Source organism: Bombina bombina, chromosome 3 (assembly GCF_027579735.1).
Source record: "Bombina bombina isolate aBomBom1 chromosome 3, aBomBom1.pri, whole genome shotgun sequence".
NCBI classification, from domain to species: Eukaryota; Metazoa; Chordata; class Amphibia; order Anura; family Bombinatoridae; genus Bombina; species Bombina bombina.
The window spans coordinates 478,851,259-478,876,801 of NC_069501.1; the positions used below are offsets into that span (position 1 = coordinate 478,851,259).

Sequence of the window (25,543 nt, forward strand, 5' to 3'; positions counted from 1 at the left end):
GCGAGTCTGGCAGGATTGGGAGCTGTTTGGGGGTTCCAGGATGGCACAAGGAAAGTGGACTCGAGAGGAGTCTCTCCTTCTGATCAATATTCTGGAACTGCAAGCAATTCTCAATGCTCTGAAAGCTTGGCCTCTCCTGGGGTCATTCAGCTTCATCAGATTCCAGACAGACAACATTACCTCGGTGGCCTACATCAACCATTGGGGGGGGGGCAAGAAGCTCCCTAGCAATGAAGGCGGTATCTCGGATATTGGAATGGGAAGAGTCCCACAACTGTTCGCTATCAGCAATCCACATTCAGGGTGTGGACAACTGGGAAGCAGATTTTCTCAGCAGACAATACTTCCATCCGGGGGAATGGTCTCTCCACCCCAAGGTGTTTGCGGAGATCTGTCACAGATGGGGGACGCCGGAGATAGATTTCATGGCATCCAGACTCAATTGCAAGCTACCCAAATATGGGTCATGGTCCAGAGATCCCTAGGCAGAGCTGGTCAATGCCTTGGCAGTACCTTGGGGTTTCAACCTAGTTTACATTTTTCCACTGTTGCCACTTCTACCTTGTGTAGTGGCCCGCATCAAGCAGGAGCATGCTTCGGCTATATTGATTGCTCCGTTGTGGCTGTGGAGGAAGTGGTTTGTGGATCTGGTGGAGATGTCATCCTCTCCGCCATGGAGGTTACCCTGTCGCAGGGATCTGCTAGTACAGGGTCCCTTTCAAAATCTAGATTCTCTCAGGCTGCCTGCGTGGAGATTGAACGCTTAGTCTTGGCCAAGAGAGGATTCTCAGAGTGATTGATACTCTCATTCAGGCCAGGAAGCCAGTCACTCGTCGCATCTATCATAAGGTGTGGAGAACTTACTTGTCCTGGTGTGAGAAACATGGATATCCTTGGCACAAGGTTAAGGTATCTAGGATTCTGTCCTTTCTCCAGGATGGGTTGGAGAAGGGGCTTGCCGCCAGTTCCTTAAAGGGACAGATTTTGGCGTTATCTGTTTTGTTGCACAAGAGGCTCACGGAGCTTCCTGATATTCAGTCTTTTATTCAGGCTCTGGCCTCTATTTATCAAAGCGTCAACTATGGTGCATTCGCGGGCGTCAATACTCTAGCCAAACTTCGCCATACATTGCAGCCACTGACCTTAATACGCTCGCCATATTTATAAAAAAAAAGTCTAAAACCTGTGCGTCAAGTACGGTGCGAAGAGGATTGGACTGTTATTAACTAACAGTCATCGATGAAGAAGCGATTCGGGCTTTTCCCAACTTTATTTATATCTGCAGTTCAGTCCACGAACATAGCACATACCTTGTTAGGACATGATTGTATATAGATATTTTAATTTTGTTTTTTTAAATACAATTTTAAAGATAGCAAGTAGCAACATATTCTTAGCAAAATGGAGAGGGAATTATGTTTTTTATAAATTGTATATACTGTGCATATTTTACTATGATTACGTTATATTTGCAACTTCTATTTGTGTGTTTATATGGAGTATATGTATATGAGATCTATCACTATTTGAAAGGGATAGGAAATAAAATATTTAATTTACAATAGTGGGAGCTAGCTGCTAATTGAGCCTATTATGTAGTTCTTTTGTCTTTGTATATTTATTATTGCGACAAGTTAGGTGCAAAACTGTGCACAAAATATGTAATCATTGATTTTTAAAGAGACAAACTTAGAGCATAATCCATTCAAAGCATTTTTATATCTCTATATCTAATAATGTATTAAATGTAGATCAATAATATATTTTTTTTCAGGGTCTACATATTTAATAGTTTGTTATTGACTTCTTGTTAGGTTATATGTTTCATTGTCTTGCATCATCAAACATATATATATATATATATATATATATATATATATATATATATATATATATATATATATAAAACAAGCAATAGGTCCAGCACAAGTCAGCAGTTCATATATAAATAGCAAAGTGCACGGCAGCCAGAGGGTCCTGCTCACCTCCAATATGTAAATCCAAAGGAAAAAGACAAAGTGGAAAAACCTTTATTGAGGTGTCATCATGAAAAGACAGCAACTTTTCGGGTAACGTAGACCCTTAATCATGCTATGGATTGCTATGCAACACAGCTTTAAATAGGCTGAATACCTTAATTGCAAACATATTAACTCCATAAGAGCCAAACATTATTAACCAAATGTGAATGTTTCTACTGCCATCTACAGGATAGGTTCATATATTACTCATAGTGAACATTTAAAGCATATTTTTCTTCAAAGTTAGAAAATGTTAAGCACATAGGTAAAGTTAAACACATGCGCCATGTTGCATATTTTGATCATGAGATCCAAAATGTAAAATATTTTTATAAATGTGAAGAACTATAATTTATAAAAACAAATGGAGATCATAATCTCTGTTTAGACCTACAGGATGCAGAGTTTTAAGATGTTGAATCCACCATACCTCTCTCTTATTTTAATTCCAATTCCCTATTACCTCCTCTCCTAAGTTTTGGAATATGGTTGATTATTTGGAACCTGAGTTGACTGACAGTGTGTCCCATTTCTAAAAAATGGGAAGAAACTGGGAGTGTATCTTGGCATCTAATTGAGGACTAATGTCCACTAATCCTATCTCTGATGGGGTGTGTCGTCTCTCCTACATAGCCCCTCCCACAAGGGCATTTTAATAGGTAAACCACAAAATCTGTATCACGAGTATAGTAGCCATTCATTTCCCGAATTTTTCTTTCATTGTTTTTTGATATGTGTTTACCTTTTATCATTGCATTACATTGTGCACAATGAAGACAGGGGTATGAACCTTTCTTAGGAGTTTTAAGATAGGTAATTCTGTTGGTATTGGTGCCACCTATGTCAGCCTTAACTAAAGTGTCCCTAATGTTTTTAACTCTTCTATAGGAGTGCATAGGGGGATCTTTAAATTCAGGTATATGAGGGTTAAACTTTCCTAAAAGATACCAGTGTTTCTTTATAATATTAGCAATATGATCACTGTGTGTATTGAACTCAGAAGAGAAAATGACACGTTTAGTGTCTTTCTTTATCTTTACCTTTGTATCATGTAAAACTTCATTTTTACACCTGGTGATCATACATGGGGGATATCCTCTTTCAATAAATTTGTCAGCCATTTCCTCAAGTCTAGTGCCTTGCATATCCTTGTCTTGCACATTTCTAATGGTTCTAATAAATTGGCTTTTAGGAATAGAAGAAAATCTTTCTTAGGATGATAACTGTTATACTGAAGTAATGTATTGCGATCAGTAGGCTTCACATACAAATCCGTTATAAGAGTTGTATCTTTTTTATATATAACTGTGTCAAGATAATACACAGAAGTGTAGGAAAAATGTTATGTGAATCTCAAACTGTCAGTACATTTATTGAGGTCCTCCACAAAATCTATTAAAGATGTTATAGGGCCCCTCCATACGCCAAACACATATTCGATATAGCGCAGCCATAGCCTGCATTTTGTTTTAAAGTCTAGGGGCGCGATCTGATATAGATCGTAGTTTGTGGCGCAAGCGAGGGAACCCCCGCCGCCCGTAGTTTCAGCTCGCAACTCGGGCTATCCCATATACCGCGCCATCAGATGTTAAAGTGCCGTAAGTCAGATAAACCAGCGATGTCCAGAAATCTGCGTAAGTACAAATTTCTGGAGTCCCCAGTGACTTACGGCACTTTAGAAACTGCCGGCGCCTACAAAACCTGACTATGTTATAAAATCTCCCGTACTGTCTAACACGCCTCCCAAACATAGCCCGACACGTATACCCCTCTATCCGCTATCCCCCCTCACTCTCCTAATAATAAAAAATGTATTAACCCTAAACCTCCGCTCCCGGACCCCGCCGCCACCTAATAAAGTTATTAACGCCTAAACCGCCGCTCCTGGACCCCGCCGCCACCTACATTAACTACCCCCTAATGTGAGCCCCTTACACCGCCGCCAGCTACATTACCTACCCCCTAATGTGAGCCCCTTACACCGCCGCCAGCTACATTACCTACCCCCTAATGTTAGCCCCTTACTCCGCCGCCAGCTACATTAACTACCCCCTAATGTGAGCTCCGACTCCACAGCCAGCTTCATTAACTACCCCCTAATGTGAGCTCCTACCCCGCCGACCAGCTATATTAAAATTATTAACCCCTAATCTAATCCCACTACCCCGCCACCAGCTATATTAAAATTATTAACCCCTAATCTAATCCCCCTACCCCGCCGCCAGCTATATTAAAATTATTAACCCCTAATTTAAATCTCCCTACCCCGCTGCCAGCTGTATTAAATTAATTAACCCCTATTCTAAATCCCCCTACACCGCCGCCACCCATATTACATTTATTAACTCTAATCTAATCCCCCTATACCGCCACCACCTATATTAAATTATTTAACCCCTAATCTAATCCCCCTATACCGCCGCCACCTATATTAAATTAATTAGCCCCTAAAATACTAAACTATCCCTACCACTAAACCTAAGTCTAACCCTACAAATAGCCCTGAAAAGGGCTTTTTGCGTGGCATTACCCCAAAGAAAACAGCTCTATTGCCAGCCCTTAAAAGGGCTTTTTGCGGGCCATTGCCCTAAAGTAACCAGCTCTTTTACCAGCCCTTAAAAGGGCTTTTGCATCTAATCTAAATCCCCCTACACCGCCGCCACCTATATTAAATACATTACCCCCTAAACTAATCCCACTATACCGCCGCCTATATTAACTATATTAACCCTAATTATATTAGGGTTAATATAGTTAATATAGTTATTATATTATATATATTAACTATATTAACCCTAATTATATTAGGGTTAATATAGTTAATATAGTTATTATATTATATATATATTAAGTATAATAACCCTATCTAACTCTAACACCCCTAACTAAATTCTTATTAAAATAAATCTAATTAATATTAATATTATTAATTAAAATATTCCTATTTAAATCTAAATACTTACCTATAAAATAAACCCTAAGATAGCTACAATATAATTAATAATTACATTGTAGCTATTTTAGGGTTTATATTTATTTTCCAGGCAACGTGGTATTTATTTTAACTAGGTACAATAGCTATTAAATAGTTAATAACTATTTAATAGCTACCTAGTTAAAATAATTACCAATTCACCTGTAAAATAAATCCTAACCTAAGTTACAAATACACCTACACTATCAATAAATTAAATAAACTACAAATCTCTAAACTAAAATACAATTAAATACACTAAACTAAATTACAAAAAAAACAAAACACTTAATTACAAAAAATAAAAAAAGATTACAAGAATTTTAAGCTAATTACACCTATTCTAAGCCCCCTAATAAAATAATAAAGCCCCCCAAAATAAAAAAAATGCCCTACCCTATTCTAAATTAAAAATTAAACAGCTCTTTTACCAGCCCTTAAAAGGGCTTTTTGCGGGGCATGCCCCAAAGTAAACAGCTCTTTTGCCTGTAAAAAAAACACAATACCACCCCCCAACATTAAAACCCACCACCCACATACCCCTACTCTAAACCCACCCAAACCCCCCTTAAAAAAACCTAACATTAAGCCCCAGAAGATCTCCCTACCTTGAGTCATCTTCACCCAGCCGGGCCGAACTCTTCATCCAATCCAGGCGATGTCTTCATCCAAGCGGCAAAGAAGAAGTCTTCCATCCGGCGATATCTTCATCCAAGCGGCAAAGAAGAGGTCCTCCATCGGGGCAAAGTCTTCCTCCAAGCGGCATCTTCTTTCTTCCGACCTCCTATGCGGAACATCCAGCTGGCCCGACGACTGAACGACGAATGAAGTATCCTTTAAATGACATCATCCAAGATGGCGTCCCTCGAATTCCGATTGGCTGATAGGATTTCCGATCAGCCAATAGAATGCAAACTCAATCTGATTGGCTGATTGAATCAGCCAATCAGATTATCTTACCTTAATTCCGATTGGCTGATAGAATCCTATCAGCCAATCGGAATTCGAGGGACGCCATCTTGGATGACGTAATTTAAAGGATACTTCATTCGTCGTTCAGTCGTCGGGCCAGCTGGATGTTCCGCGTAGGAGGTCGGAAGAAAGAAGATTGAAGATGCCGCTTGGAGGAAGACTTCGCCCCGATGGAGGACCTCTTCTTTGCTGCTTGGATGAAGACATCGCCGGATGGAAGACTTCTTCTTTGCCGCTTGGATGAAGACATCGCCGGATGGAAGACTTCTTCTTTGCCGCTTGGATGAAGACATCGCCGGATGGAAGACTTCTTCTTTGTCGCTTGGATGAAGACATCGCCGGATGGAAGACTTCTTCTTTGCCGCTTGGATGAAGACATCGCCCGGATTGGATGAAGAGTTCGGCCCGGCTGGGTGAAGACGACTCAAGGTAGGGAGATCTTCTGGGGCTTAGTGTTAGGTTTTTTAAGGGGGGTTTGGGTGGGTTTAAAGTAGGGGTATGTGGGTGGTGGGTTTTAATGTTGGGGGTGGTACTGTGTTTTTTTACAGGCAAAAGAGCTGTTTACTTTGGGACATGCCCCGCAAAAAGCCCTTTTAAGGGCTGGTAAAAGAGCTGTTTAATTTTTAATTTAGAATAGGGTAGGGCATTTTTTTATTTTGGGGGGATTTATTATTTTATTAGGGGGCTTAGAATAGGTGTAATTAGCTTAAAATTCTTGTAATCTTTTTTTATTTTTTGTAATTTAGCATTTTGTTTTTTTTGTAATTTAGTTTAGTGTATTTAATTGTATTTTAGTTTAGAGATTTGGAGTTTATTTAATTTATTGATAGTGTAGGTGTATTTGTAACTTAGGTTAGGATTTATTTTACAGGTAAATTGTTAATTATTTTAACTAGGTAGCTATTAAATAGTTATTAACTATTTAATAGCTATTGTACCTAGTTAAAATAAATACCAAGTTACCTGTAAAATAAATATAAACCCTAAAATAGCTACAATGTAATTATTAATTATATTGTAGCTATCTTAGGGTTTATTTTATAGGTAAGTATTTAGATTTAAATAGGAATATTTTAATTAATAATATTAATATTAATTAGATTTATTTTAATAAGAATTTAGTTAGGGGTGTTAGAGTTAGATAGGGTTATTATACTTAATATATATATAATATAATAACTATATTAACCCTAATATAATTAGGGTTAATATAGTTAATATATATAATATAATAACAATATTAACTATATTAACCCTAATATAATTAGGGTTAATATAGTTAATATAGGCGGCGGTATAGTGGGATTAGATTAGGGGGTAATGTATTTAATATAGGTGGCGGCGGTGTAGGGGGATTTAGATTAGATGCAAAAGAGCTGTTTACTTTGTGACAAAGCCCCGTCAAAAGCCCTTTTAAGGGCTGGTAAAAGAGCTGGTTACTTTAGGGCAATGGCCCGCAAAAAGCCCTTTAAAGTGCTGGCAATAGAGTTGTTTACTTTGGGGTAATGCCACGCAAAAAGCCCTTTTCAGGGCTATTTGTAGGGTTAGACTTAGGTTTAGTGGTAGGGATAGTTTAGTATTTTATATTTTATTTTTTAAAAGAATTTATATTGAGATAAACCAAATTACAACAAGGATGTATATGCATTAAAACATTAAAAGAAATACAGAATATGGCCAATGATACACATCTGGAGTTCAATAACAAACATTAAGACATTCTTTAAGTCAACAACCATAGTTGTACATTCCATTAGAGAGCGCTTGAAAAGGAGAAAGTATGATCTTAGAGACAAAATTAAAGATGTGAAAAGGCTTTCTCGTTATGCTTAACAAATTTTTACATTTTTTTTAGAATTAGGCATATATTGAATTATACAGATACTCATTGCTGAGGCTCTAGAGTACAGACCTCAGCATCTAGTACACAAGGACAGAAGAAAAGAGAGAAAGAAGGGAAAAAAAAAAAAGGGGGGGGGGAAGGGGAGATCAACAGCGCCCTCGTTCTGACCAAATTGAAGGGGGTTGCTTATAGTGGATATATATAATCTATATGTTCCTATCCCACATGGCTAACATTATCTCATGTATTTCTAGTTTGTGAATTTTCATGTAGTGGTATCTCTCTAGAGAGAGAAGTTCAGCCACAGCTGATCTCCATATGTGAAGAGTAGGGATTGTTTGAGTTTTCCAGAACTTCGGGATAAGTTTTTTGGCCGCCGTAAGCAGTTTAGTATTTTAGGGGTTAAATAATTTAATATAGGTGGCGGCGGTATAGGGGGATTAGATTAGGGGTTAATAATTTAATATAGGTGGCGGCGGTATAGTGGGATTAGATTAGGGGTTAATAATTTTAATATAGCTGGCGGCGGGGTAGGAGCTCACATTAGGGGGTAGTTAATGTAGGTGGCGGCGGGGTAGGAGCTCACATTAGGGGGTAGTTAATGTAGGTGGCGGCGGTGTAAGGGGCTCACATTAGGGGGTAGATAATGTAGATGGCGGCAGTGTAAGGGGCTCACATTAGGGGGTAGATAATGTAGATGGCGGCGGTGTAAGGGGCTCACATTAGGGGGTTATACATTTAATGTAGGTGGCTGCGGGGTCCGGGAGCGGCGGTTTAGGGGTTAAATACTTTATTAGGGATTGCGGCGGGGGATCGCGGTTGACAGGTAGATAGACATTGCGCATGCGTTAGGTGTTAGGTTTTATTTAGCAGTTTGCGGTTGCCAGGTAGATAGACATTGCGCATGCGTTAGGTGTTAGGTTTTATTTAGCAGGTAGTTTAGGGAGTTACGGGGCTCCAATAGACAGTGCAAGGCTTACTACGCCTGCAATTTGTGGCGAGGTGAAAATGGAGTAGAATTTCTCCATTTTCGCCACGTAAGTCCTTACGCTGTATATTGGATACCAAACTGCGCTGGTTTGGTATACCTGTCTATGGGCTAAAAAACTATGGCCGAAGGCAGAAATATACGAGCGTAACTTCTAGGTTACGCCGTATATGTGATACCAAACCAGCGCAAAATTTGGCGTCGCCGGCTTTTGCGGACGACGATTTTTTATATCGGATTGGGCCCTTGGTTGGTATAAACATTCCTTTGCTCAAACTGATTAACGAAAATGTTGGCATATGAAGGGGCCATATTTGAAACCATAGCGGTTCCTTGTTTTTGCAGATAAAAAGTATCTTGAAAGAGAAAATAATTGAGATATAAAATTATATTAAGTAAATAAATATTCAATAAAATTACTTTGTTGCAAAGAAAAGTTTGTTTCTTGTTTAATTGAACAGCTTGAATGCCTGCCTCATGAGGAATACATGTGTAAAGGCTCACAACATCTAATGAAAAGAGGATATCATTCTTCACATCTGAAATAAAAGAAAGTTTTTCTAATAAATCACCTGTATCTTTCAGGAAAGAAACTTGTTTGGACGCAATAGGGTTGAGAATTTTGTCTACAAATATGGCAATGTGTGAAAATACAGAGTCTGTACTAGCGGCAATTGGTCTACCAGGGGGGGTGTTGTGGTTTTTGTGAAGTTTAGGTAGTGTATAAAAGACAGGAGTAATAGGGTCAGTTTTAAGTAAGAACTTTGCCAGATCTTTTGAAATAATGTTATTCTTTAAAGCGGTATCCACCACAATTTTTATTTCTTTCTTAATCTCCATTAAAGGATCACCATCTAAAACCTGATAGATACCATCATCAGAAAACTGACCTAATATTTCTTGTACATAATACTCAGTGTCTAATATAATATAAATGTTTTTATTTGTAGCCAAATCTGTCTTCCGCCATAGGTAATACTTTTTTGTTTGATCTTTTTTTTGAGACAACAGATTCTTAACATCATTCTGAACAAATTGTATAAATGTCTAAACACCTGGGTTAATAGAACTTGGAACAAAATTAGATTTGTTTTTTAATTTAAGAGACTTTAAATTAAACATTGCATTGTCAATATCAGTAGATGTATTATCAACCATACCATCATTTTCATTGCCAAAATGTGCTTTTAATTTTAAGGAACGAAAAAACCTATACAGATCTTTTTCAACAGTGAATTCATTCACAAAACCTGTGGGACAAAAAGATAATCCCTTACATAATACAGAATATTCATCCTGGGTTAGTATATGTTTAGAAATATTAATAACCACATTACTCTTATCATTATGGTTCAACATATCAGGGTTAGTATTATCCATTTGTTTCAAATCTACTAGGGTTTGTGCAAACAGTTCATAAGGGTTAAGATCAGGGAGACTTTGTGAGTACCTTGGATTTAATTGGTTACATTTTTCTTTCCCCTTTGCGGTTGCTTTTTCCTTGCACTGCTCCGCTGTGAACGAGTGTCTCCACTGGGCTTGGTGTTTCTTTCCTCCCCTCCGGTATCGTTTTCGGTGCCTGAACTTAAAAAATCTTCAGATGAGCTGGAGGGTGAATTACCCATTGCGGCTGCCTTCGGAGCATGTCTAGCTCCCCTTCACGCTCCTCCACCTCTGCCCTGTCGCTTCCACATGACGTCACGGCTGCGACCATCATGTGACCACCTGTAGACTCGATCATGCTGGTAATCTTCTTCATCTCTGGTAAATTTTTAAAAAACCTAAAGAGCATATGCTGTCGGCATTTATCTTTTATATATATTTTTCAGGGTTAGTCAACAAATACAGAATAGTTGTGAAGATCTTGCAGTGTGGAATAAAAAGCAGCCTGCGGAAGTACAAAACGCATACAAGTCCAGACCTAGTTTGCAGTACAGGGAGATCATTTTGTATAAACCATCTTTATTTTAGACGTGCAGCACATTGCAGGACAGTGTGACATAGAAAACCAGCACAGATATAGGATAAATAATATTTAAAAAAACAAAACACAAAAGTCATTTCCTTATCCACCTGTATAAAATTGGTTTTGGCAATCAAACAAGCGCTGATGTACAGATTGACATTGAATGAAGATGCAAAAAAAAACAAAATCACACACATCTTTTCCTTGATGGACCACTTTGCATTTGAAATGAACTGCCTAAGTGATTAGCTAAGGCTGATGTCAGTGCTTCCAACAACATTTCTCTAGTGAGTGAACACCCACTTTGTATTTGTTACACACTGAAGGTAACTTATAAGCACATATCAAGAAGGGTACTATTAAATCATACGGATTGTATACATTGAGTACCGCTTATGGGTTAATCTCTTACAGCACAAAAAAAGAATAATTCAGCACTGAGTGGTATATGAACAGCAACCAGAACTGTTGTATGAGGGGTCTCCATTGTAATAAGTCATGACTAGCAGCACATTGATGGGTACACAAGTAACAAGATTCTCAATGTTTGTTAAAAACCAGTGAATTCCGAACCTTTTGATGGGCAGTAAACAGGGCAGGATTTCACAGGCCCTCTGCATGTGGGTTAACTTGAGCACATGGTTTCATATAATCATAAAAACGCTGCCTATTTATTAAATAATAGCATCAAATTTGGATATCTGTAGTTTAAACCCGTAATTAAATGTTTAGAAAAAAAATGGGGAAATGTCTTGCTCTGTGTCTCACTTCTATGTGTGTAACATTAATTGTGTAGTGAATACAAAAAAAAAAAAAATATATGTTTCCTTCTGTTTTAATAGCTCACAGTGACGACTGTAAACACAGCACAAACTAACAGACTTTAAAAGAGAATTGTAAAATGTGCACAGTAGACAATCAATACTTCCCTCAAAAAAACTAAACAAAAAAAAAAACACACACCCCTTGCTTTTCAGATCTGCTGGATGTACACACTTAAGACCTAGCACTATAATAGGACATGGGGTGAAGTTTCAGAGAGTTACAACCTTTATGATGTCTTAAAATCTTCTTTATAAAGTTCCTAGGGGGCGGATACCTCTGTACATTTTAAGAAATTTTCAGTTTGTGCAGCATATTGCAAATAATGTATGTGACCTAAATCTGTAGTAAAATGGGTCTTCTATGCAATTTAAAGACAACTGACAATAATTCCAGTAGCGTTTCACAGCATGTTTCCCCCCCTTAGGAAGGGATAATCTAAAGCGAGCGAAGCACTCTAACGCACTGTACTGCCATACTTTAACAAGGGAACACAGGACTTTGCCTTACAGAACTGAGGATAATTTCAGAACACGCATATACCAGTGCTGCATTTTGTCAGTAAAGAATAAGAGTTATGTAATTGTTCCCGCTACTGCAAGGCATAGAATTAGCACACTTCATGAGGCTGTTAAACCTCCAGTCTCCTCTTTCAAGGCCAGAGAATTATATCCTTTAGAAATTATCATCAGGCACTGAAAGGGTATATCTAAAAGCTGCAGACAAAAAAAACATTCTTCCATGAAAAAACATACTGCAATGTATACTGCCACACAGTCTCTTAACTAGCCCAGTACCACTAAGCTCCTTAAATGGAGCTACCACAAACATGGCTGACCAGGAGGAAGCCTGGTAAGCAGATTGGAGATGAATAGTTCTATAAAGGATTACAGGATACTGCATTAATGACAAACGCACTCAGGTGGACTTTCAGCGATGACGAAGAATCACATACAGTCCGCAGAACTCTGCGGTGCACAAGATGTTTAGAGGACAACTTTCAGGCAGATGTTTCACCAGGACTCTGTTTTCATACAAGACATTGTACAATTTACAAGCAGTGTTGGGTCTGGTGAGATGTTACCATTCCTTTTTCTTTTCATCCATAGAGACTCCACCTGGGCCCAGAGCCACCACTAGAAGCAGCCCCCCAATAACAGACATGGTCTGGAAGAAATCATACTTGAGGAAGTCATGCATGGGCTTGTATGCTGGGATGGTCCAGAAGGCATTGAAGTAGACGTTGATAGCAAATAGCCACACGACCAGAGTAAGAGCGGCTAGCTTGGTCTTGAAGCCGATAGCAACCAAGATAATCAGCGCCGTACCCACAATGTTCTGCAGAATGGAGAAGAAGCTGGCGTCGAAATGAAGCAACGTCATGAACATGAGGACGAGCAGTACGCGGCCCCCTAGTTGCATGTACTGCTTCGGAGAGCTCTCGCCCATAGTGGGGACCCCAGCAAACATACTTTTACCTTCTGACCGAGACTCCGCCAGAAGGAGCAAGAGCCCTCCCCCAAGTGCCAGGTTCCTCATCAGGAATTTCAGGTCCCAAAGGATACTGTATGCGATAGTCTGCATTGCTATAATTCCAAACAACCCAAAACACGCGTACTGTACAAAGTTTCTACTAAGGACCAATATACAACCACCTAGTAGTCCCAGCAAGTTGAGGAGGACAAATATAGTTGCAAGCAGATACCCGCAGTTCCAGGTTGCATCAATGTAGTCTCTCTGCTCATTCCACTGAAACCACATTCGGATTCCGTCCTCTAGGAAGGTACTGATGAGACACAGTCGTGCCACGTGGGGAAGATACTGTTTTGTAACTCTAAGGAACTGATCCACAAAGTCCTCGGCGTTTCCCATTATGTTGTTGCTGGCCATGTAGAGGCTGTTCCCGGCACTCTAGCTACTCAAGTCCCTGGCACTGTGGTAATGACGTGAGGCCTAGCCCAGCGTGTGTATCGGGCCCCTCCTCCGACAGCAGCTGATCACTGCTAGGGCTGCCACGTAGGCCAAGCTTAAAGGTACCGGGGACTGAGAGAGAAAAGGGGGCGGCCTGGGGGAGGAGAGTCTCGCTGTCGGCATTTATCGATGTGCAGCGGACATGATCCGAAATATTGTATCATGTCCGCTCGCACAATGATAATTCGGCCCCACAGTGTGATATTTTAGACAATCATTTTAAAATTTGAATGATGTTTGATTCAATATAATCTAACCTAACTTTAAACTTTCATGATTCAGATACAGCAGAAATTAAAATCACCTCTACTGTCATGCTATTTTCAGTGTTTTTCTTTTTTCTCTTGAATTTAATTTACGCTGCATCCAGGTGTATTCTTTCACCACCCTGCCATTTTTGGAGCTGCATCCAGATGGATTCTTTCACCACCTTGCCATTCAGGTGGATTCCGAAAAAGGCAGGGTGGTGAAAGAATCCATCCAGGTGGATTCTTTCACCACCCCTTTTGCTCTCTCTCCCCTCTCTCTTTTGCTCTCTCTCCCCCCTCTCTTTCGCTCTCTGTTCCCCCTCTCTTTTGCTCTCTCTCCCTGCTCTCTTATGCTCTCCCTCTCCCTCCTCTCTTATGCTCTACCGCCTCTCTTTTGCTCTCTTTTGCACTCTCTCCCCCTCTCTTTTGCTCTCTCTCTCCCTTCTCTTTTGCTCTCTATTCCCCCTCTCTTTTACTCTCTCTCTTCCCCTTTCTTTTGCTCTCTCGGCCCCTCTCTTTTGCTCTCTCTGCCCCCTCTCTTTTGCTCTCTCTGCCCCCTCTCTTTTTCTCTCTCTCCCCCTCTTTTTTGCTCTCCCCCCCTTTTGCTCTCTCTCTCCCCCTTTCTTTTCTACTCTCTCTCCCCCTCTCTTTTGCTCTCTCTCTCTCCTCCTCTCTTTTGCTCTTCCTCTGCCCCCTCTCTTTTGCTCTCTCTCCCCCTTCTCTTTTGCTCTCTCTCCCCCTTCTCTTTTGCTCTCTCTCCTCCCTCTCTTTTGCTCTCTCTACCCCCTCTCTTTTGCTCTCTCTCCCCCCTCACCTTTGCTCTCTCTGCCCCCTCTTTTGCTCTCTCTCCCCCCTCTCTTTTGCTCTCTCTTCCCCCACTCTTTTGCTCTCTTCCCCCTCTCTTTTGCTTTCTCCCTCCCCTCTTTTGCTCTCTCTCCCCTCCCCTCTTTTGCTCTCTCTCCCTCTCTCTTTTGTTCTCTCTCCCCCTCTCTTTTGCTCTCTCTCTCCCTTCTCTTTTGCTCTCTCTCTCCCTTCTCTTTTGCTCTCTATTTCCCCTCTCTTTTACTCTCTCTCTTCCCCTTTCTTTTGCTCTCTCGGCCCCTCTCTTTTGCTCTCTCTGCCCCCTCTCTTTTGCTCTCTCTGCCCCCTCTCTTTTTCTCTCTCTCCCCCTCTTTTTTGCTCTCCCCCCCTTTTGCTCTCTCTCTCCCCCTTTCTTTTCTATTCTCTCTCCCCCTCTCTTTTGCTCTCTCTCTCTCCTCCTCTCTTTTGCTCTTCCTCTGCCCCCTCTCTTTTGCTCTCTCTCCCCCTTCTCTTTTGCTCTCTCTCCCCCTTCTCTTTTGCTCTCTCTCCTCCCTCTCTTTTGCTCTCTCTGCCCCCTCTCTTTTGCTCTCTCTCCCCCCTCACCTTTGCTCTCTCTGCCCCCTCTTTTGCTCTCTCTCCCCCCTCTCTTTTGCTCTCTCTTCCCCCACTCTTTTGCTCTCTTCCCCCTCTCTTTTGCTTTCTCCCTCCCCTATTTTGCTCTCTCTCCCCTCCCCTCTTTTGCTCTCTCTCCCTCTCTCTTTTGCTCTCTCTCCCCCTCTCTTTTGCTCTCTCTCTCCCTCCCTTTTACTCTCTCTCTCCCCCTCTCTTTTGCACTCTTTCTCCCTCTCTCTTTTGCTCTCACTCCTCTCTCATGTGCTCTCTCTCCCTCCTCTTATTTGCTTTCTCTCTCTCCCCTCTCATTTGCTCTCTCTCCCCCCTCTCTTTTGCTCTCTCTCCCCCTCTTTTGCTTGCTCTCTCCCCTCTCTTTTGCTCTGGATCCCCCCTCTTTTGCTCTGTCTCCCCCTCTCTTTTGCTCTCTCTCCCCCCTCTCTTTTGCTCTCTCTCTCCCCCTCTCTTTTACTATCTCCCCCTCTCTTTTACTATCTCCACCTCTCTTTTGCTCTCTCTCTCCCCCTCTCTTTTACTCTCTCCCCCTCCCTTTTGCTCTCTATCTCCCCCTTTCTTTTTCACCCTCTCTCCCCCTCTCTTTTGCTCTTTCTCTCCCCTCTCATTTGCTCTCTCTCCCTCCTCTCATTTGCTTTCTCTCTCTCCCCTCTCTTTTGTTCTCTCGTCCCCCCTCTCTTTTGCTCGCTCTCTCCCCTCTCTTTTGCTCTGTCTTCCCTCTCTTTTGTTCTCTCTCTTCCCCTCTCTTTTACTCTCTCCCCCTCTCTTTTTCTCTCTCTCCCCCTCTCTTTTACTCTCTCCCCCTCCCTTTTGCACTCTATCTCCCCCTTTCTTTTGCACTCTCTCTCCCCCTCTCTTTTACTATCTCTTTCCCCCTCTGTTTTGCTCTCCCTCTCCCCCCTCTCTTTTACTCTTCCCCCCCCTCTCTTTTGCTCTTTCTCCCCCCTCTCTTTTGCTCTCCCTCTCCCCTCTCTTTTCCTCTCTCTCCCTCATCTCATTTGCTCTCTCTCCCCCCTCTCATTTGCTCTCTCTCCCCCATCTTATTTGCTTTCTGTCTCTTCCCTCTCATTTGCTCTCTCTCACCCTCTCTTTTACTCTCTCCCCCTCTCTTTTACTCTCTTTTACTCTCTATCATTTGCTTTCTCTCTCTCCCCTCTTATTTACTCTCTCTCCCCCCTCTCTTTTGCTCTCTCAAATACTCCCCTCTCTTTTGCTCGCTCTCCCCCCTCTCATTTGCTCTCTCTCCCCCTCTTATTTGTACTCTCTCCCCCCCTCTCTTTTGCTCTCTCTCCCCCCTCTCTTTTGCTCTCTCTCCCCCCTCTCTTTTGCTCGCTCTCTCTCCTCTCTTTTGCTCTCTCTCCCACCTCTCATTTGCTCTCTCTCCCCCTATCATTTGCTTTCTCTCTCTCACCTCTTATTTACTCTCTCTCCCCCCTCTCTTTTGCTCTCTCTCATACTCCCCTCTCTTTTGCTCTCTCTCCCCCCTCTCATTTGCTCTCTCTCCCCTATCATTTGCTTTCTCTCTCTCCCCTCTTATTTGCTCTGTCTCCCCCCTCTCTTTTACTCTATCCCCCCTCTCTTTTGCTCTCTCTCATACTCCCCTCTCTTTTGCTCTATCTCCCCCCTCTCATTTGCTCTCTCTCCCCCTATCATTTGCTTTCTCTCTCTCCCCTCTTATTTGCTCTCTCTCCCCCCTCTCTTTTGCTCTCTCTCCCCCTCTCTTTTACTCTCTCTACCTCTTTTTTGCCCTCCCTCCCTCCCTTTTGCTTTCTCTCTCCCCCTTTCTTTTGCACTCTCTCTCCCCCTCTCTTTTGCTCTCTATCTCACCCTTTCTTTTGCACTCTCTCTCCCCCTCTCTTTTGCTCTCTCTCCCCCCTCTCTTTTACTCTGTCTCCCCCCTCTCATTTGCTCTCTCTCCCCCTCTCTTTTGCTCTCTCTCCCCCTCTCTTTTACTCTATCTCCCCCTCTCTTTTGCTCTCTCTCATACTCCCCTCTCATTTGCTCTCCCCCCCCTATCATTTGCTTTCTCTCTCTCCCCTCTTATTTGCTCTCTCTCCCCCCTCTCTTTTGCTCTCTCTCCCTCCTCACTTTTGCTCTCTCTCCCCCTCTCTTTTGCTCTCTCTCCCCCTCTCTTTTGCTCTCTCTCCCCTCTCTTTTGCTCTCTCTCCCCCCTCTCTTTTACTCTCTATCTTTTTTGCTCTCCCTCCCTTTTGCTCTCTCTCCCTCTTTCTTTTGACTCTCTCTCCCCCTCTCTTTTGCTCTCCCTCTCCCCCTCTCTTTTGCTCTCCCTCTCCCCCTCTCTTTTGCTCTCCCTCTCCCCCTCTCTTTTACTCTCTCTCCCCCCTCTCTTTTGCTCTCTCTCTCCCCTCTCATTTGCTCTCTCTCCCCCCTCTCTTTTGCTGTCTCTCCCCCAACTCTTTTGCTTGCTCTCCCCCCTCTCTTTTACTCTCTCTACCTCTTTTTGCCCTCCCTCCCTCCCTTTTGCTTTCTCTCTCCCCCTTTCTTTTGCACTCTCTCTCCCCCTCTCTTTTGCTCTCTATCTCACCCTTTCTTTTGCACTCTCTCTCCCCCTCTCTTTTGCTCTCTCTCCCCCCTCTCTTTTACTCTGTCTCCCCCCTCTCATTTGCTCTCTCTTCCCCTCTCTTTTGCTCTCTCTCCCCCTCTCTTTTACTCTATCTCCCCCTCTCTTTTGCTCTCTCTCATACTCCCCTCTCATTTGCTCTCTCCCCCCCTATCATTTGCTTTCTCTCTCTCCCCTCTTATTTGCTCTCTCTCCCCCTCTCTTTTGCTCTCTCTCCCCCCTCACTTTTGCTCACTCTCTCTCCTCTCTTTTGCTCTCTCTCCCCCTCTCTTTTGCTCTCTCTCCCCCTCTCTTTTGCTCTCTCTCCCCTCTCTTTTGCTCTCTCTCCCCCCCTCTCTTTTACTCTCTACCTCTTTTTTGCTCTCCCTCCCTTTTGCTCTCTCTCCCTCTTTCTTTTGCACTCGCTCTCCCCCTCTCTTTTGCTCTCCCTCTCCCCCTCTCTTTTGCTCTCCCTCTCCCCCTCTCTTTTGCTCTCCCTCTCCCCCCTCTCTTTTACTCTCTCTCCCCTCTCTTTTGCTCTCTCTCTCCCCTCTCATTTGCTCTCCCTCTCTCCCCTCTCTTTTGCTCTCTCTCCCCCTCTCTTTTGCTCTCTGCCCTCTATTTTGCTCTCTCTCCCCCCTCTCTTTTACTCTCTCTACCTCTATTTTGCTCTCCCATCCTCCCTTTTGCTCTCTCTCTACCCCTTCCTTTTGCACGCTCTCTCCCCCTCTCTTTTGCTCTCCCTCTCTCTTTTGTTCTCCCACTCCCCCTCTCTTTTGCTCTCCCTCTCCCCCCTCTCTTTTACTCTCTCTCCCCCCTCTCTTTTGCTCTCCTCTTTTGCTCTCTCTCCCCCCTCTCTTTTGCTCTCTCTCCCCCCTCTCATTTGCTCTCTCTCCCCCTCTCATTTGCTCTCTCTCTCCCCTCTCATTTGCTCTCTCTCTCCTCTTTTTTGCTCTCCCTCTCCCCCTCTCTTTTGCTCTCCCTCTCCCCCTTCTCTTTTACTCTCTCTCCACCCTCTCTTTTGCTCTCTCTCTCCCCTCTCATTTGCTCTCTTTCCCCCCTCTCTTTTGCTCACTCTCTCTCCTCTCTTTTGCTCTCTCTCCCCCTCTCGTTTGCTCTCTCCCCCCTCTCTTTTGCTCTCCCTCCCCCCTCTCTTTTACTCTCTCTACCTCTTTTTTGCTCTCACTCCCTTTTGCTCTCTCTCCCCCCCTTTCTTTTGCATTCTCTCTCCCCCTCTCTTTTGCTCTCCCTCTCCCCCTCTCTTTTGCTCTACCTCTCCCCCTCTCTTTTGCTCTCTCTCCCCTCTCTCTTTTGCTCTCCCCCCTCTCATTTGCTCTCTCTCCCCCCTCTCTTTTGCTCTGTCTCCCCCTCTCTTTTGCTTGCTCTCTCTCCTCTCTTTTGCTCTCTCTCCCCTCTTTTTTGCTCTCTCTCCCCCCTCTCTTTTACTCTCTCTACCTCTTTTTTGCTCTCCCTCCCTTTTGCTCTCTCTCTCCCCCTTTCTTTTGCACTCTCTCTCCCCCTCTCTTTTGCTCTCTCTCTCCCCCTCTCTTTTGCTCTCCCTCTCCCCCTCTCTTTTGCTCTCCCTCTCTTTTGCTCTCCCTCTCCCCCCTCTCTTTTACTCTCCCCCCCTCTTTTGCTCTCTCTCCCCCCTCCCTTTTGCTCTCTCTCCCCCCTCTCATTTGCTCTCTCTCCCCCCTCTCATTTGCTTTCTGTCTCTCCCCTCTCATTTGCTCTCTCTCCCTCTCTGTTTTGCTCTCCCTCCCCTTCTCTTTTGCTTTCTTTCCCCACTCTCTTTTGCTCTCTCTTCCCCTCTCATTTGCTCTCTCTCCCCCTCTCATTTGCTCTCTCTCCCCCTCTCATTTGCTCTCTCTCCCCCCTCTCATTTGCTTTCTGTCTCTCCCCTCTCATTTGCTCTCTTTCCCCCCTCTCTTTTGCTCTCCCTCCCCCTCTCTTTTGATCTCTCTCCCCCTCGCTTTTGCTCTCTCTCCCCCCCTCTCTTTTCCTCTGTCTCCTTCTCTCATTTGCTCTTTCTACCCCTCTTGTTTGCTCTTTCTCCCCCTCTCTTTTGCTCTCCCTCTCCCCTCTCTTTTGCTCTCTCGCTCCCCTCTTTTTCCCTCTCTCCCCTCTTTAGCTCTCTCTCCCCCCTCTCATTTGCTCTGCCTCTCCCCTCTCCTTTGCTCTCCCTCTCCCTCTATTTTGATCTCCCTCTCCCCTCTCTTTTGATCTCTCTCTCCCCTCTCATTTGCTCTCTCTCCCCCCTCTTTTGCTCTCTCTCCCCCCTCTTTTGCTCTCTCTCCCCCCTCTCTTTTGCTCTCTCTCCCCCCTCTCATTTGCTCTCTCTCCCCCTCTCATTTGCTCTCTCTCTCCCCTCTCATTTGCTCTCTCTCTCCTCTCTTTTGCTCTCCCTCTCCCCCTCTCTTTTGCTCTCCCTCTCCCCCCTCTCTTTTACTCTCTCTCCACCCTCTCTTTTGCTCTATCTCTCCCCTCTCATTTGCTCTCTTTCCCCCCCCCTCTTTTTCTCACTCTCTCTCTCCTCTCTTTTGCTCTCTCTCCCCCTCTTGTTTGCTCTCTCCCCCCTCTCTTTTGCTCTCTCTCCCCCCTCTCTTTTACTCTCTCTACCTCTTTTTTGCTCTCACTCCCTTTTGCTCTCTCTCCCCCCTTTCTTTTGCATTCTCTCTCCCCCTCTCTTTTGCTCTCCCTCTCCCCCTCTCTTTTGCTCTACCTCTCCCCCTCTCTTTTGCTCTCTCTCCCCTCTCTCTTTTGCTCTCCCCCCTCTCATTTGCTCTCTCTCCCCCCTCTCTTTTGCTCTGTCTCCCCCTCTCTTTTGCTTGCTCTCTCTCCTCTCTTTTGCTCTCTCCCCCCCTCTCTTTTGCTCTCTCTCCCCTCTTTTTTGCTCTCTCTCCCCCCTCTCTTTTACTCTCTCTACCTCTTTTTTGCTCTCCCTCCCTTTTGCTCTCTCTCTCTCCCTTTCTTTTGCACTCTCTCTCCCCCTCTCTTTTGCTCTCTCTCTCCCCCTCTCTTTTGCTCTCCCTCTCCCCCTCTCTTTTGCTCTCCCTCTCTTTTGCTCTCCCTCTCCCCCCTCTCTTTTACTCTCTCCCCCCCTCTTTTGCTCTCTCTCCCCCCTCCCTTTTGCTCTCTCTCCCCCCTCTCATTTGCTCTCTCTCCCCCCTCTCATTTGCTTTCTGTCTCTCCCCTCTCATTTGCTCTCTCTCCCTCTCTGTTTTGCTCTCCCTCCCCTTCTCTTTTGCTTTCTTTCCCCACTCTCTTTTGCTCTCTCTTCCCCTCTCATTTGCTCTCTCTCCCCCTCTCATTTGCTCTCTCTCCCCCTCTCATTTGCTCTCTCTCCCCCCTCTCATTTGCTTTCTGTCTCTCCCCTCTCATTTGCTCTCTCTCCCCCCTCTCTTTTGCTCTCCCTCCCCCTCTCTTTTGATCTCTCTCCCCCTCGCTTTTGCTCTCTCTCCCTCCCTCTCTTTTCCTCTGTCTCCTTCTCTCATTTGCTCTTTCTACCCCTCTCGTTTGCTCTTTCTCCCCCTCTCTTTTGCTCTCCCTCTCCCCTCTCTTTTGCTCTCTCGCTCCCCTCTTTTTCCCTCTCTCCCCTCTTTAGCTCTCTCTCCCCCCTCTCATTTGCTCTGTCTCTCCCCTCTCCTTTGCTCTCCCTCTCCCTCTATTTTGATCTCCCTCTCCCCTCTCTTTTGCTCTCTCTCTCCCCTCTCATTTGCTCTCTCTCCCCCCTCTTTTGCTCTCTCTCCCCCCTCTCTTTTGCTCTCTCTCCCCCTCTCTTTTGCTCTCTTCCCCCCTCTCTTTTGCTCTCTCTCTCCCCCTCCCTTTTGCTCTCTCTCTCTCCCTCTCTTTTGCACTCTTTCTCCCCCTCTCTTTTGCTCTCCCTCTCTCCTCTCTTTTGCTCTCTCTCCCCCTCTCATTTGCTTTCTCGCTTCTCCCTCTCATTTGCTCTCTCTCCCCTCTCTCTTTTGCTCTCTTTCCCCCCTCTCGTTTGCTCTCTCTCTCCTTCTCTTTTGCTCTCTCTCCCCCCTCTCTTTTGCTCTGGCTCCCCCCTCTCGTTTGCTCTCTCTCCCCCTCTATTTTCCTCTCTCTCCCCCTCTCTTTTGCTCTCTCTCCCCCTCCCTTTTGCTCTCTCTCTCTCTCCCTCTCTTTTGCACTCTTTCTCCCCCTCTCTTTTGCTCTCCCTCTCTCTTCGCTTTTGCTCTCTCTCCCCCTCTCATTTGCTTTCTCTCTTCCCCCTCTCATTTGCTCTCTTTTCCCTCTCTCTTTTGCTCTCTTTCCCCCCTCTCTTTTGCTCTCTCTCTCTCTCCCTCTCTTTTGCCCTCCCTCTCTCCCTCCCATTTGCTCTCTTTCTTCCCTTTCATTTGCTCTCTCTCTCCCCTCTCATTTGCTCTGTCTTCCCCTCTCTTTTGCTCTCCCTCTCCCCTCTCTTTTGCTCTCTCGCTCCCCTGTTTTGCTCTCTCTCCCCCCTTTCATTTGCTCTCTCTCCCCCTTTTTTTAACTATAGGAGTTTGAGACTTAAATCTTGGCATGCTGATATGACTTTTTAAGTCTAGATTGCTATCTCTTTCTTTCCAAGGTAATAAGAGACCTAAGGGTAAATATAGAGCTTCTAATAGTTTTTGTTCTTTTTGTCAAATAAGGAACAAAAACCTAATCCTTCCCTATGTAATCTGTTTCCAATTGGAAACCTTCATTAATTGGAATAAATCCAACTAATTTAAGAAACCAAAAGCCAGCCCTTAAGTTTGCATGAAGGTGCGACTCTTATTCCAGCTCAGCTGGTAGGGGGCAGATTAAGGTTTTTTTCAAGGATGTTTGGATAAATTCTGTCCAAAATCAATGGTTTCAGAGTATTGTCTCTCAGGGGTATCAAATAGGATTCTGAGTAAATCCTCCTGTGAGAAGATTTTTTTTTTTTCTCTCACGCATCCCAGTAAATCCAGTTAAACCTCAGGCTTTCCTGAAGTGTGTTTCAGACTTGGAGTTCAGGGGTAGTCATGCCAGTTCCTTTTCAGGAACAAGGTCTGGGGTTTTATTCAAATCTATTCATTGTCCTAAAGAAGGAAATTTCATTCAGACCAATTCTGGATCTGAAAATTTTGAATCGTTATGTAAGAGTACCAACTTTCAAATGGTGACTTTAAGGACTGTTCTGCCTTTTATTCAGCAAGGACTTTTTATGTCCACAATGGACTTGCAGAATGTATACCTTCATATTCCGATTCATTCAGATCATTATCAGTTCCTGAGATTCTCTTTTCTAGACAAGCATTACCAATTCGTTGCTCTTCCATTTGGACTAGCAACCGCTCAAAGAACCTTTTTTAAAGGTTCTAGGTGCCCTGCTTTATGGAAACCAGAGAGCAGGGTATTGCTGTGTTTCCTTATTTGGACGATATCTTGGTACTAGCTCAGTCTTTACGTTCCGCAGAATCTCACACAAATCAACTAGTGTTGTTTCTTCAAAAACATCGTTGGAGGATCAATTTACCAAAAAGTTTGATTCCTCAGGCAAGGGTCACCTTTTTTAGGTTTCCAGATAGATTCAGTGTCCATGACTCTGTCTCTAACAGACAAGAGATGTTTGAAAGAGGTTGCAGCCTGTCGGCACCTTCAGTCTCAGTCATTTCCTTCAGTGGTTATGTGCATGTAAAATTTAGGTCTCATGGCTGCAGCATCGGACGCAATTCCATTTGCTCGTTTTCACATGAGCTTTGTTTGCTGAATCCATTGTGCAGGGATTATACAAAGATATCACAATTAATATCCTTATATCCCAATGTTTAACACTCTCTGACGTGGTGGTTAAATCACCAGCGTTTAGTTCAAGGGGCTTCTTTGTTCGGCTAACCTGGACTATGATCACTACAGATGCAAGTCTTTCAGGTTGGGGAGCTGTTTGGGGATCTCTGACAGCAAATGGGGTTTGGAAATCTCAAGAGGCGAGATTACCAATCAATATTTTAGAACTCTGTGCAATTCTCAGAGCTCTTCAGTTTTGGCCTCTGTTGAAGAGAGAACCGTTCATTTATTTTCAAACAGACAATATCACAGACAGTGGCATTTGTCAATCAGCAGGGTGGGACTCACAGTCCACAAGCTATGAATAAGTATATTGGATACTTGCTTGGGCAGAATCCAGCTACTGTCTAAATTCTGCAGTGCATATCCCAGGTATAGACATTGGGAGGCGGATTATCTCAGCCGTCAGACTTTACATCCGGGGGAGTGGTCCCTCCATCCAGATGTGTTTTCTCAGATTGTTCAGATATGGGGTCTTCTAGAGATAGATCTGATGGCCTCTCATCTAAACAAGAGACTTCCCAGATGTCTGTCCAGGTCCAGGGATTTTCAGGCGGAAGCAGTGGGTGCGCTGACACTTCCTTGGTGTTATCAACCTGCTTATATTTTCCTGCCTCTTGTTCTTCTTCCATGAGTGATTTCCAAAATCATCATGGAACAGTCGTTTGTGTTGCTGGTGGCTCCAGCATGGCATCACAGGTTTTGGTATGCGGGTCTTGTTCGGATGTCCAGCTGCCAATCTTGGCCACTTCCGTTAAGGCCGGACCTACTTTCTCAAGGTCTGTTTTTCCATCAGGTTCTCAAAAATTTAAATTTGAAGGTATGGAAATTGATCGCTTAGTGCTAAGTCATAGAGGTTCTCTGACTCAGTGATTAATAGTATGTTACAAGCTCGTAAATCTGTCTAGAAAGATTTATTATCGAGTTTGGAAGACTTACAATTCATGGTGTTCTTCTCATAAATTCTTTTGGCATTCTTTTAAAACTACTCGAAGAATCATTTAGGAATTGATTTTATGTTTATTTATCGTTTACTACACTTATTTATTTGTCGTTTGTTTTTTCTTTGCATCTATTCATATATTTGTTTTTAGTGTTGTTAAGCAATTGCTTGTTTTATTGTCAGTATCTTATTATGTGTGTATGAATTACCGTGCAGCATTGTTGTGTATTACTATTATGAATTATAGTGATTGAAGTGTATTTATTAAATTATTAATTTTTAATTAACCCATTTTTTATATGCATATATGATTTTGATTCAGTTGATAGATTAACTAATTAAGTATATTCATAAGTATTTATATATTCCTAGCCATTTAGTTTATAGTTTAGCTGTATCCTCAGCGCCACAGATTTTTTAGTATTGATTAAGTGCCCAAGCTGGCAACTAATCATTCTAAATAAGCTTCCTCTATACTATATCTAAGGTGTTTTAGGAGATAATCACCTGTGTCTGTAGGCTTCTGTTGACTGATATTGTGAGCGCAGTTCTAACCTTGTATACCTACATTCTTTTAGAGTTGCAAGAATTTTACAGTTTATTCAGGATGATTTGGATAGGGGTTTGCCTGCAAGTTCCTTGAAGGGACAAATCTCTGCTCTTTCTGTTTTATTCACAGAAAGATTGCTAAACTTCCTGATATTCACTGTTTTGTACAGGCTTTAGTTCGTATTAAGCCTGTCATTAAATCAATCTCTCCTCTTTTGAGTCTTAATTTGGTTTGGAGGGCTTTACAGGCTCCTCCATTTTGAGTCATTGGCCCCTATTTATCAAGGTCTGGCGGACCTGATCCGACAGTGCGGATCAGGTCCGCCAGACCTCGCTGAATACGGCGAGCAATACGCTTGCCGTATTCAGCATTGCACCAGCAGCTCGCAAACTCTTAGCTAGGGATTTAAAAAAGAAAAGGTTTAAATCATACATATATGAACTCAATGGCACACA

The 25,543-nt window shown here is 43.4% G+C and overlaps 1 protein-coding gene across 1 annotated transcript; it reads right to left on the minus strand.

The window, feature by feature from the left end:
• Positions 1-12,370: 12,370 nt before the first annotated feature.
• Positions 12,371-13,635, minus strand: LOC128651734 (surfeit locus protein 4-like). Its single transcript, XM_053704721.1, has one exon. It carries the CDS (start codon positions 13,474-13,476, stop codon positions 12,667-12,669), a length of 810 nt encoding a protein of 269 aa, XP_053560696.1. The 5' UTR covers positions 13,477-13,635; the 3' UTR covers positions 12,371-12,666.
• Between the last annotated feature and the right edge of the window lie 11,908 nt (positions 13,636-25,543).

Coding starts and splice junctions, on each gene's coding strand:
- LOC128651734 (XM_053704721.1), bottom strand. CDS start 13,476: ATGGCCAGCAACAACATAATGGGAAACGCCGAGGACTTTGTGGATCAG.